Source organism: Parasteatoda tepidariorum, chromosome 6 (genome assembly GCF_982258835.1).
Source record: "Parasteatoda tepidariorum strain Cologne lab strain chromosome 6, Ptep-v5.0, whole genome shotgun sequence".
Classification (NCBI taxonomy): domain Eukaryota; kingdom Metazoa; phylum Arthropoda; class Arachnida; order Araneae; family Theridiidae; genus Parasteatoda; species Parasteatoda tepidariorum.
The window spans coordinates 46,385,371-46,399,418 of NC_141760.1; the positions used below are offsets into that span (position 1 = coordinate 46,385,371).

At 30.7% G+C, this 14,048-nt stretch overlaps 1 protein-coding gene across 1 annotated transcript in view; it reads right to left on the reverse strand.

The window, feature by feature from the left end:
• Nucleotides 1-14,048, reverse strand: part of LOC107451189 (uncharacterized) — a 59,724-nt gene that overhangs the window by 22,802 nt on the left and 22,874 nt on the right. Inside the window, exons 9-19 of the mRNA XM_043039454.3 lie at nt 13,533-13,697; nt 13,148-13,297; nt 12,279-12,423; nt 11,906-12,189; nt 10,922-11,065; nt 10,498-10,832; nt 9,697-9,882; nt 8,471-8,735; nt 7,736-7,889; nt 6,885-7,142; nt 784-5,794 (exon numbers count right to left, since the gene is read on the reverse strand). Of these exons, the coding sequence (XP_042895388.2) occupies nt 784-5,794; nt 6,885-7,142; nt 7,736-7,889; nt 8,471-8,735; nt 9,697-9,882; nt 10,498-10,832; nt 10,922-11,065; nt 11,906-12,189; nt 12,279-12,423; nt 13,148-13,297; nt 13,533-13,697 (7,097 nt within the window). The remainder of the gene's footprint in view (nt 1-783; nt 5,795-6,884; nt 7,143-7,735; nt 7,890-8,470; nt 8,736-9,696; nt 9,883-10,497; nt 10,833-10,921; nt 11,066-11,905; nt 12,190-12,278; nt 12,424-13,147; nt 13,298-13,532; nt 13,698-14,048) is intronic.

A 14,048-nucleotide genomic window follows, 5' to 3' on the forward strand; every position in this document is an offset into this window, starting at 1 on the left:
AATTTGCATGATAATTCACCAAACTGATTGTACAAGAGTACGATAAGCAAGTCAAAGTTACATAATGATCAAAAATTATTTCAATGGTGATATATTAACGAAATAGTTAAATTTTCGATTTATAACTGATATCAATAATTAAAAAAATAACTATTAACAATTATGAACATTAAATCGCCTTTTAATGGTTACATTTTGAAGCAATAAATTAATTAAATGCTTGTTGGGTTCTCTTTTTATATATAATAATGATTTTCTACAGTTGAAAATAACGTACGATTTAAAATGTCAACAAAAAAATAGTTTAAGTTACTTTTTAGTATTCGATTTATTAACATGGTTTTTCCATAAATAAATATCTTGATTTTAAAAAGTCTTTCCAGTGCATAAAACACTTTTGTGAAGACTTTTATGGAATAATACAAAAACTTTGACTAGGAGGGAGTAATACGTAATACCTTGAATAGTTAGAAGAAAACTTGTAATACATAGTAATAATAATAATAATAATAATATTAAGCATTACAACAATTATAAAAATAGATATGATATCGGAGTAATATTAAGAATAATAAAAAGTTTTAAAACATAATTGACACACATTTTACGAAATAGATATAATAAAAGGGAAAAAAAAATCGTTGATTAAACTGACTGTTATTGTATTATAGGTACTTCATTTGTATGATCTAACTACATGAAGGAATACCGGAAACCGTATAGTTTTTTAATAATAAAATAGCCTAAGAAACTGACTGATAATTCAAAACTAATATAACATACCCGATTCTTTTCATATTTCCTGCTATCCTGACTTCTTTATTCAGAGTAGAGACAGATAGGCTTACATCAGACGAGTCCCCTTGCTTTAAAGTTCCAGTAATAATTAAAGAATTCAGGAAATCAGCAGCTGGGCAATCTGCTTTCACTTGAATGTATTTCTCTTCCTCATAGTTTCTCAAATTGGCCACAAACACGTGATCCACGTCGTAGACTGAGATCGTCAATCGCCCCTCAACGTCTCTGCCATTATTGTTAATGTATTTAGCTTCGCTTTCCATTGTGAAAACGTCACTGTTAACTTTAAAACTGGCTGTTAATTGGTTTCCTTTGTTTTCATATTTAGAAGAGAGCGTGTGAGAGCCGCTTGGCAATGTCAAACTGACTGAAGCATCTATATTTCTGTCATTACGACGTCTGTTGAGCAGTCCTTTCAACTGAGCTTTTCCTTCTGGTAGAAGGTAGCTATCTGCCTCAACTAATACTTCATAAGTTCTACTCGATTTGAATTGTCCAGATAGATAATGGGCTTTTCCTAATGCATCTATTGAAAGTTCACCTGAAATTTTAGATGCATCGTCATCATTAAATTTGATTGAAAGAAGAGCAGTTTTTGATGGTAAGAAGGAGGATTCAGCTTTTGCTTCGAAATTTAGCAATCCATTTTCTTTCATGGAGGTGATGACTATTTCATGAACAGAATTTAAAGATTTCCCTGAAAGTGCAATTTGCATGTTGCTTAAATCATTGAAATTAATCTCCGCAGACGATTCAATATTTTTGAATGACATGAAAGGTGCTTCAATATTCAATGAAGCCAACAATGGTTTGAACTGGCTGTTTGTCATCTTACCTTCCACTTTAAGAGTAACAGGTGTGTCAACTTTCAAGACTGCAAAATAGCCAGAATCATCATTTTTGTATTCGGCATATACATCCAGATTTCGAAGTATTTTAAATGGAGTCACCACAATCAAACGACCATCCATGAATTGGTTTTTATCACTTCTCAGAGAACTATCAAAACTAAGTGTTCTATAACCTTCGAAGGGAGTATTGAGTTTCATTTTAGCTTCATAAAATTGGCCAAGTCTCTTGTTCAGAAGAAGTTGAACATCTGCTTCCTTTTCTTCCCATTTCAGAGTTGAAAGGAATTGGTACAAATCGGGATTTGAATCGATGGTTGCAATCCATTGTACATTTTTGAAAGGTGAATGTGGAGAATTAAAGTTTAATTGAATTTTAGCTGAGTGCTCACCGCCATATTTTGCATCGACTTTACCGAAATAAGCTTGTTCACCGTTTGTTTCAACTTTAACTTCAGCTACAGCACTATCTCTTTTGTTTTCGTATCTGCTGTTGAATGTTACTGTTTCGTAATTTTTGATTGGGCTTTCAACTGTCAGAACTAAATAGCCGTCTTCTCGAGCAAAGCGCATGTTGCATTTAGCTCCAACTTTTTGATTATTACCCCAAGCGAAATTGAGTTCAGATCTTGCCTTATTGTCAGCGTAACTTCCAGAAACCATAGCATTAACATTCTCATAATTTTCAAAAGGTGTTTTTACTGTCATCCTGCCGCTTATAGATTTTCCCTGAAGTTCGTATTGTAGCATTGTTTCATAGTTGTTATTACGACCCAGCTGAAGTGCTAATTCTGCCTTTTTGCCTTTGCTTAGAGAATAGTATTTTGCTGAAGCACTGATATCTTTAACAGGCTCGTAGGGTGAGTCTAATTCAAAGCTAAGCTCAGCAGACGTTGTTCTAAAAATTGTTTTTCCTTTTAAAACAACTTTCCTCCAACCCCTCTCATATAAAACATTTAAGTTCCTTTCAACGTTATTAAAACTGTATTCTTTGGTGAAGGAAATCTTTTCATAATCAGCAAAAGGTGTTGTTAGAGTCATTGTCGAACTTATCAATCTGTAAGAATTCAAGAAATTGCCGTTAAAAACTATTGATTTTCTATTGTTGTTACCCCATTGCACTGATGCTTCGATTTCTTTTTGTGGAGCAGTGAAATCGTATTTTACTGCTGTAGAGTAAAATTCAAAGCCTTTAAAAGAACTTAAAAATTCGACTTGGGCATTAACACTTTCCCAACGGAAGTTATTCAGATTACCACTCAAAGTCATTTTGTTTCGTCTGTCCCAGACAGCAGAAAACACTCCTTTGTGATCCCATTCTTGTTTTTCATAGGTCGATTTCAATTCCAGATCTCGGAGTTTTCTGAATGGAGTCGTGAATTTTATTACAATCTCTTTCAGGAATGTCTTATCGATGTATTGAGCATTTAGTTGAATCTTTTTATCATTATCCCATAAAATAAAGCTATTATGTTCTAATTGTCGTCCGTTGCTGGCGTGTACTACTGAAAACTTTCCGTTTAAGCCAGTTATGGAAGAAGTTGCTTCTAGGGCTGAGTCGAAATTCCAGATGTCCCTCAAGACTAGTTTATGAGACAGTGAGCCGCTGAGGCTATTTTTGTTCATTTGAAGTTTGGTGAAATATTCTTGGCCTCTTTGGTTATGTGTAAAATCTGCTTTCATTTCTTCGAAATTTACAAAAGGCGTGTTTAAAGTGGCTGAAAATTCCATATTTCTTGAATTATAGTTTGCTTCTGACAGACCTATTAGAAGAACAGTCAGTCTGTCGTTATTGATAGAAGTGTCAAGTGTGCTTCTTAATTTTGAATTTTGAAGTTTATGAACTAGATCAAAAGAAATGCGCTGATTATTCATTATTTTAGGGAACTGGCCAATGGCTACTGCATTGATTTCTAAATCATTCAAACTTGTCATTTTTCCTTGGGAATTGAAAGAAGCAGTTGATCGATGGGGTAATTGACCATCAATATTGAATTTATAGGAATTTCTGTTCATGTCTAAAGAAGATGTTATTTGAACATTTTCGTAGTTGCGGAATGGGCTTGTGAGGAGGAACTTCCCTTCTATGTTTTTCTCATATCTTTGATTTCTTAGGGTCACACTCAAAGATGAGGAAACTTTGTTTTTATTCCAGCTAGTTTCTGTATCAGTATTGACGGTTACACCATCGTTGCTGTATGTTATTTTCATAGCAGTATTCTCATATCCCCTAACTGGTGTAGAACATTCCATGTTTACAGTGCAAATACGTCTACGACCGTTCAACTCGTGACTTCCATCAAAATTAATGCTGATTTTTTTTGTCGGGGCCCATTTAAACTCAGCTTTTGTGCGATAGTTGTTACTAGTATAGATGTTGGTTACTTCTGCAGACATTTCCTTAAAATTAGAAAATGGAGAACTCAATAAAGCTGTTCCTTTAAACATTGAGGATTGTTTGGCTCCAGTAAGTTGTAACTGAATTCTCTTGTCAGTGCTCCATTTCACTTCGGCTTTGTTTTTCAGTTCATTCATGTTTTGGTTGTGCGAAACAGTGACGTACATTTCTTCGTAGCCAGAATAAGATGTTTGGATTTTACCCAGTGCCTCAACTGTAGATATTCCTCTAGTAAACGTATATTTTCCAGATGATGATAATGAGAGGTCATTTCCATATGGGACCAATGTCGCAATTTCACTGTCCCACTGTTGATTTGCATATAAATGAGTTACGCTAAGTGTCAGATTTTCATATCCATTGAATGGAGTAATTAGTTCCATATGGTTATTTATTTGTTGCCTAGATCTATCTAGCAAAACATTTGTGGAAAGTGTAACAGCGATTTTATCTCTTGTTGACCATTCTACAGAGAACTTATTGTTCGATTTCCATTTTGAGCTGAATAAAGTGCCTTGTAGGCCAGTATTGAAAAATCCCTTAATTGATCTACGAAGTACTTGCATGTTAAATTTGCCTTCATAACCTTCGTTTTGGTCACGGAGTTCGCCATTAAATACAAAACGTTTAGATGTGTCTCTATCAGCGTCCCAATAGGTTTCGAAAGAACCAAACTTCAATGAATCTGCAATTTTCCCTTCAAGCTTAGCGTAAACCCTGTGGCGATTAGGCATTTTAAGTTCAATATTTCCATTAAGTTTACTTTTTAAGTGACTAACGGTAGCATCAAGAGTGTAAATTTCATTTTTAACAATCACTTGACTCGCTAAGCGTTGATTCAAACCATTTCCAACAAACAAATCAGATTTCAAACTATATTTATTGGTGCCAATATTAGCTTCTAAGAATCCATTAAATTTATTTTGTTCTTGTCCAATTACCGAAGAATACGTGATTTGAGGGTAGTTAGGAAGATTGAGATTACCACTGACTTCATGTTTAAAACGTCCTTTAGAGCTCTTGTTTTTGTATTGAACAACTGCTCCAACTTGCTTTCCTTCTTGCCATTGGCAGAAAAGTGTTCCCCTGTATTCGTTTGAGCTAGATTCTGTAAGTTCAGCCTGGAGAGCAGTTTCACGTCCTGGATATTTCATTTTAATTTCCCCAGCTAGATTCAATGGTCCATCCAAGTTCTTCTTCAAGTTAATTTCTGTTTTAATTGCTTTCTTCGTGTCGTATTGTAATTGCAGGCTGTTCTTTAAGGCGTTTGCAGAATTCTCATGGTTCATGCTAATTCCGTAATTAATTCTTTTTTCTGGGTATGAAAGGCTTAAAGAGGCATCGACCTTATTATTGCTGAGATCGCCTTCATATCTGAGAATCTCTTCCATTTTGATTGTATGGATTCGACTACGTGCTCCATCGCCCAAAGACAAGGTAAGGCTGTTTTCAATATGACCCGTAGTTTTCATACTTTCAAACTGAAGTTCTGTGTTCCATTCCGGTAAAACCGAAGCTTGGATGTTCAACTGACCCTGATACTTCATCAGGGCATTGGCTGACAGGTTCCTCATTTTACCCACAATGCTTAATTTATTCATTTTGCTTTCCATTATTCTGTAATCAGCTGTAATTCTTGATGACATGCTATTTCCAAGTTGAGCGTATCCTTTTACTGTTCCATCTAAGGCGAAGCTGCTGAGACTGACTTCCAAATCGTATCTGTCTTTTTTGCCCAATTCCACGTTAGCTAAATGAGAAAAAAAATCTTTTTTTAGATATCAGTTCTGAAATTATAGTTTTGATAGAAAATAAGAGATTTTTGGAATAATTTGTTGAGTGATGTTTCGAAAACATTCAAATGTCCAAAATGTGTTCAGGTGAAAGCATAAAATTAATTTTATGATACGTCTTTACACTGTTAAAATTTTCGAAGTATGCTTAAATAAACATTGCTTTAACATGTTTTAACATTAAGTAGGTTCTAACAAGGAAAGGTTCCTAGGCTAGACTCATAGAATCCGATGAAAATTGTAAAGGTATTAGAAGAACCAATGGAAAATCTATAACTTGTAAATCAGCTACTAAATTACAGAGCCAAATTACAAGAACTAAAATTTTTAACGCCAAATGCATCCTTGCTTGGCGATAATCCAAAGAATTTCCAACCTTCACTTTCCGAAATCTAATAATTCACGTTTTCATTATGAGTTTTTTAATTTCTTGGAGAGTAATTTTGCATGCGAAATTATTTAAATTCGGATTTAATCATTCATTTAGCATTTCATAGTTCATTTTATGTTATTATTCACAAGAAGTTTAATGAATTAACTGGAGGGTAAATTTTTTTTGTATCAAACTGAAAAGATTTTTTTACGTGTTTAAATTTAATCATGAATTCTTACCATTTTTAAATTAAAAAAAATAACAAGGTGCTATTTTTTATATACACGATCGATGAAAAATATTATTGGAAGATAATTTATATTTTTAAGACTTGATTTTGTTTAAAAAAAACTTTTTTATTGTTAGTGACTTTAAAATAATAATGTCATAACAGTTAAATATTTTTAATAGGATATGGAATTTGTATAGCGAGTTTTCCATTCAGTATTTGTGATTTAAAAAAAATAAAGCATAGCTTTGATAATTGTAATGATTTTGATTACCATAACCGATTTTCAATATTACTTAACATTCTTCTAATGCATTTTAGCAGCTAATTTTTTTTAATATGGTTTGTCCGTAAGTTCTTCGAACACCTACAAATATTTCATTAAACATATCTGTCAAGCTCTTTGAAAAAGTAAACAATGATTATCTATTACTGTTTTACCTACCTTTGGCTAGTATTGGTTTTGCTGTCAAATCTTCAACTTGAATCTGAGCTGTGTATTTTTGTCCATATTTAAATTGCATGTTTCCTGTTACAGAAACCAGTTTCTGAGATGGAATTTTCATTTCAAAGAAAGGTGTATAGCTCACACCATTCTTTTCTTCTGAGATTCGAAGATCCGATTGTAGAGAGAAGTATTCCTTATCATCCATCGCTACACTAAAGTCCAATTTTTTCTGGAAGTTTTCATTTACGAGTTTACCTGTAAAATTTAAGTGGATAATATGAATGATTTTTAAAAGAAAACATTTTAAACTATTTAAAAATATAAAAATTCAACTGTCCACAAATATTTAATAATATCACATTTTTTTCTTACAAGTAGTAATATTTGTAACTAATAATTTTTTAGCAGATAATAACATGATTCTCAAAATATTAGTTTTCTTCTTCAATTTTTGGAAGTACAAAAACGAATTTAAATGTTCTCATAACTATCGTTTAAAACATTTATGCAATTTATTTCTATCCGAAATTGCGCAATAAACTAATTATTAAATTACTGTTATTGATTAAAATGCAATTCAAACTAAAACTGCGACTTTGTTAATTATAACCAACACCTAATTTTAATAATCTCATAGTATAAATTTAATTTTCATTACTTATAGGATTTAACTTAACATTAAAGCCTACTTTTCATTCGAAATTGTCCAGTTTTAATTAAAATTGCGTAATGATAAAACGGCAAATCAAAATAGATTTGATTCTATGTTAATTATATAAAGCATTAACTAATTTTAGCGAAGGCCCACTGCTTCAAATTTACTCTGATCACATAAAATTTTAACTTACCATTCAAACCTATTTTTTTCATTGGTGATTGCAACTTTAAGGAAGCTGTATAGTCTTCTTGATTGAGATTCATCTCCATTTTAACAGCTCTATCAATTCTAGAATTGGGAGTATTGAATGATAAAACTCCATGCTTAATGAAAGCTCCATTCTTCTGTAAAACACAAATATTCTTAGACTATTTCTATAAACATTTTTTTAATGATAAAAAGTAATCCAAAAACGGCAATTGAATTAAAAATTATAATTAGAATTAAACAGATGTAGGTAGAGATATCCTGATCGATGTATTTATTCTCAAAGTTTCAAAATAAATTTCGTCAACTTTTGTTACTATTATCTTAAAAAAACAATGCTTTTTTCTGCATCATTAAAAGTTAAACAACATATGAAGGTGTCTGTTACTCTGGCCAAGTTATTTTCAAAAATGGTGATTAGTTTATAAACATTGTATTTTTTCTCAGTTAGAGATGCCATCTGCAGTGGAACTTTATAACTATTTTCTTAATTTTAATGAGAATAGCTGGTTTCCTAAGCAGAACACAGCAAACCATGTCTCTGTCTCTTAACATTTCCTTAAAAGAGCATTTTGAATCGTCGATTTTTTGGGATAACCAGTAGATTTTTAATAACAGTTAAAATAATAGTTCAAATATTATAAACGAACAAAAAAAGTTCTAAAATTACATCAATAGTATCTCAAAATGTTAACAAAACTCATGAAAATGATTTTACCAGTTCAGTTTTCCATGAAGCATCAAAATTGTAACTTTTCAGAGTGGGATCTGTTTTCTCTATAAAGAGATTGAAACGAGCCGGTCCGTTGAGTGGATGTAAAGGTGTATTCGCCCGATAGGGTGGTATTTCAATTTCAGAACAGAACTTGACTCCAAAAATTTCGCTGAATCTTTTTCCAGTACAACTTTCTATCTGGGTTCCAGATTTTTTGTCAGCTGTCTTCTCCCTTTCTTCCATGCCGTGCACTAAGTAAACTTTGCTCCTGGAGATTAAAAAATTTTTAATATCTAATATTTTTATTGAAAATATGCAAAAACAAAATAAATATTTTAAAAAATTTAAAAATAGTACATAAAAAAACCCAATTAGTAGTGTAAACTATCAGTTAAATGCTAATGATATTTTAATGAATCACCATTTTTACGAATTCAAAATTTTCTTTTTAGAATAATTTCAATTGTTATAATATTGCATTGATTTATAAAGTTTATTTTTAAGACAATTACCGTCACTACATGTTTCCTTAAATTATCTGGGACTTAGAAAATCAATAGAAAAATTTAATGAGTTAAAAATATATGGTTTTCTGGTATTTTTTTCGGATGTCAGGTAAACTTATTTTCACCAAGATTTTGAATTAGATAAACAAAATCCTTCAACAGGTAGTGATGTTAACTGAAGAAAACTAATGAATAACGTTTTCTGCTATAGGTAAGACAATACCCCTGAAAAATTTATATGGGAGTCTGTTAATTTTTGTTTGGACTGCGTCACGTTGTTGCAGTATATAGTTGTTATTTTAAAAATATTCTTTTACAGTGTTTCTGAGTAAGCAGGTCCCTCTGTTGATGAACTAGAAAACTAATATCGAAACATAGTAACAATAAATACCTAAGCAGAAACAACACTTCTATTTTCTATAATTTTTCTAAAATTTGATTTTTTAAATTGGCATTTTTATAATTAAGATTCTCATTTTTGAAAAACCTTCTCATAAAAATTTTAATCAATTAATTTTCAATTTTAATTATCTTTTTTATTGATAACATTGACATCAACTTTGATGTGATAATTTTACGATAACAACTTTTTTTTATTTATATAACAGAAAAATGTCGCATTTTGAAGGATGTATCAAAGTTTCAAATGATCTGTTACATTTAATTTTAATATTACCTGAAACTAAAATTTTTTTCTTTTTAAATTTTTTGTGGTTTACTTACTCAATGTTGAAGACGTCTATTCTCTCTCTTGGCATGTTAAGCTGAACTTTCACTACTTCTCCATTCTTCACTTCAACTTTACCATCGAGAACACTGGATGAGTGCATTGAGCTTACCACACGCAATCCAGATCGAGCAATATTTCCAGCATCGATTGTCAACAAACTAGCAATTTCAACTGCACCGCTGCAAAAGTAAAGCACGAATTATACATGGTTTTAATTTACGTAATTAAGGAAAAAATATTGTGATAGAAATTTATTGATAAAGTTTCATAGAACTTAATATTGTTGTTTAAAAACAATTTAGCATCACATAAATTTTTTTGTCACAATCGAGCAAAGCTAGAATTTTCTCCTTCTGGAACATTATATGAGAAGCATACAGGTGGCATTTTAATGAGAAAAAAAACTTTATATTATTATATAATAAAATATAATTATATTTCTTAGTTTTAGGTAAAACTTTTCAAAGGTTTCAAAAGAGTTTATTTCTAATACTGTAAAATTCAACGTAATTTTTTTTTCAGATTTATTTTTCTTTTCTAAAAAGAAAATTCATGATTTGCTATACCTTATTATTGATATCATAAGTTAAAGGTATATCTAAGTGTCCAAGCTGAGTCGTGTAGAAACAGAATATAAAATAAAGAGTATAGAAAAAAGCATAACATAAAATAGTATTGTATAGAATAGAATATTACTTAACTTAGTATAAAATTAGAGCCATATAGAAGAATAATATAAAATAGACTATTAAAGTAATAGCATAGAAACATGATATAAATAAAAGCATCCTTACCTGGGTTCAAAGTGACCAAGAACATCAACGTGTTTGAAAGACTTAACATCGAATTTTCCTCCAACTTTAAGGCCAACGCTTGCTGTTCCATTGACTGCAATCTTCAAGGGCATTCCACTGGTCATGGGAATGGTAAAGGTGGTATCTAAGAACATGAAACTTCGAGAATATTCTTTTTCGTGCTCCTCAGCCAAGTTTGAAACAATATCAAGCAGATTGATTTCAGTTCTTGCTTCGTCATCGTGTCTGTATTGGTTGTACCACATCGAAGTGCCAAAAACTTTTATGTCTAATGAGCCATATGGTTGTTGAGCTGGACGAGCATTTTCGTTATACTATGGAATAAAGGTTTTTCTTAATTACTTTTATTTCTTTTTTCTTTTGTCTTAAAATTTTTATCAATGAAAAATGAAGTACTACTTACCTTACTCTCAATTTGGTTGAGTTTGTTTTGATTTAGTGATCGCTTCTCCCTAAGAATCTTGGCAACATGCTTCTGGGGGAAATATCCACTTGGACCAAAGAAACTTTCAACTACATGTTCTAAACCCTCTAAACGACCATCAAGCTTAAAGTAAACGAAATAAAAGTTTTAGATAAAAGACTTTAAAGGGCAGAATTATTATTTTCAGAATCGAAATTACTTCTCAAAAGTAGACACATAGAATATGTTGCAAAGTAAAATTATACCTGCCCACAGTTTTTACTTTTCATGACTATCAATAAATTACGGCTATAAACGCTCCTTAAAATATTAATAAATTAAATAGCTTATTTATGTAAAAAGATATTAGTAGAATTATTTCTATTTTAATAGCTTTTTATTTATTAGAAAATGCTTTAGTAGGGGTTGCTAACTACATACAACCACAACTTCAGATCTTTAAATATTAAGTATGGAACTGAAAAGGGTGGCAGAGTAACCTATAGCCAAGCAGTAATCAAAATGGAATATGGTCCTAAGAAAGGCTTAGGCCCATCAACGGCTGTCGATTCGATAGAAGAGATTTTTTTGGTTTTATTCTTAAAACCAATAAAGCAAAATTATTATTATTATTCACTTTATATAAATTAAAAATATTTTAACAGATGAACTCACTACACTTCTTTTAGAAATAAATTAAAAAAAGCAGATTTTTATGATAAATATTAATATTTGCTGCTACAAGAAAAATACCATACGCGAATTGTTTCATCTTTACAATCGAGTATAGGTCTCACAAAAATGTTTTATCGTTTAGCTGATACTGGTAGGATCATAATTGAAGACGCCCTTCATAAATACTAAATTCAAAAATTTAAAAAGGAAAAAAAAACTATTTTTTGGCTTTGTTGCATATGGCATCTTGAAAAAAATTAGGGATATTTGAATCCATTTTAGAAAGGTTATATAAAGCAATAGACTTACTTCCAAAAGGTTGCAGGTTTTTCCGAAAACATCGACTGTGAGATTAAACATTGCTGCCCGAGGTAAATATGAGTCTGTTGAGTAGATTAAGTGACTGTCCAAATGAAGCCCCGAGTCAATAGATTCCAAAAAGTATGTTGCTTCATGAGCAGTGGAAAATTTCCTTGCATCCGATTCAAATTTATTCATCAGGTATAAATTGGAGATGATTTGGCGGATATCCTGTCTTTCTGGGTGTTTGCTTTTAGCCAAGGCATTCAAATGAGTCCAGATAAAGGACCCAACTGTAAAGGAACAAGTAAAATATTGCTTATTTCTTTATGCTTAAATACTCTTTAATTGTCTAAAAATAATTTTGTCTTATTTTTCTTACCATGATTGATCTTTTCATTCATTAAAACACCTTTAATATCATCAATGACGCTTGTAGATGGACACCTCATCACAGCAAGATATGCAGCTATCCTAATTTCGGTATCTTCATTGTAGTTGCTGTAAGTTTTCAATAAATCTTCCCTCTATCAAAATAAAATAATGACTCTGTTAAAATTTATTTTGTTATATATTACTGCAGACTACTGATTACTAAAAATACTTTTTGCGTAAAGATCGTTTAACATAATTTGTTTTAAATTTATATTTTTAATTATACTGTAAGAAATTCAAGACCAAATTACGGTAAAAAGTACCAGCACTCAGGATGCCGATGCTTTTTACAGTAAATTCCATTTCTATTGGAACATGTTACGGAACACAAAATCAGATATACCACAATATCTGCAGTAATAAATTTCGTAAAATATAACTGTAAAAATTACTGTATGATATTTTACGGTTAAAATGGATTTTAAAGTAAAATGAATTTTTCTGATGGTGCACCCAAAAGTGCCGATACTTCATGATGTAATTTGATCAGTTATTTTTTACATCGTACTTGCCAATTAGTAAAAAAGCATCCTCCATTTATCCAATTAGTAAAAAAGCAAATATATACTATTTAGTAAATATTTGCTTTTTTACTAATTGGAAAACTTTGAAACACACAAAACGATAAAACTAATTAATCTTTTGCAATTTGTTACTCTAGGTTAAGAAAGCGTACAGCATGATTGACTTTTCTTCCAAAACTAAATTAAATTTCGAATTCTTTCCAACTGAAACAAAAGGAAAGTATTTACTTTATTGCTTACATTTTTAAAGCATGAAGAGATTGCACCTTCAACATTTTAGAAATTAACTTACGTTTACTTCACAATTAACTCTTCGGAAAGCTTCAATGGCAGCAAGTCGAGTTTCAGTTCTGATTTGAGGATTTTTGTAGCAAGCCTGCAATATATTCTCTCTTCCAAATAGATGTCCGATATTACCAATGGCTTTCAAAGACAAAATAATCTGCAAAACAAAATTTATAAATACTTTTCACAAATTAATGCTTAAGTAAGAAAAATACGTTTAAAAAATTCTTCTTGAAATGACAATTACATTTTGATATCTCTTTAAATTACAGAAGTCTAATCTTAATAAGTTTACCATTAAAGATCATGCATTTTTTAAAAATATATACGACATCTAAGGTTTTATTTAATTGATGTTTTATTCAAATTCTTTAGTTTCAAAAATCTCTTACTGTTTTTTCGTCACCACTGAAGCAGTTTTCTCCTAGGTTTTCAACCAGTTTGTTAACAGCTGCTCTGACTTGAGGGATGGTAGAACAATCTTTAGAAGAACAGAAGTTGTGGATGAAAGACGAAACGCCTAGTAGAGCTTGATCAAATTTACCATCCAAAAGAGGCTAGAAAAAAATTAATTTTTAATAATTAAAAAAAATTAATTCTTACGCATCATAAAAACTGCGTGAAATTAGTTTTATAAACAAGTAAACAAGTGCTGTTGATAGTATAAAAAGTTTGAGTTACACTGCATTTTACTTTCTAATGGTTTATTTTAGTTTTATTTCTCATATTTGTCATGCACGATTATCCTTTTTTGGTGATATAGATACAAATTAAATCTTTCTGAATGATTAGATCAATTTGAATATAACTTTTGTAAATAGCAATAGTTGATTATATTGTCAATAAAAAAATCTAAAACTTATTTCGCATTATTTTTTATTTCTTTTAATATTCAAAGGATGTTTAAA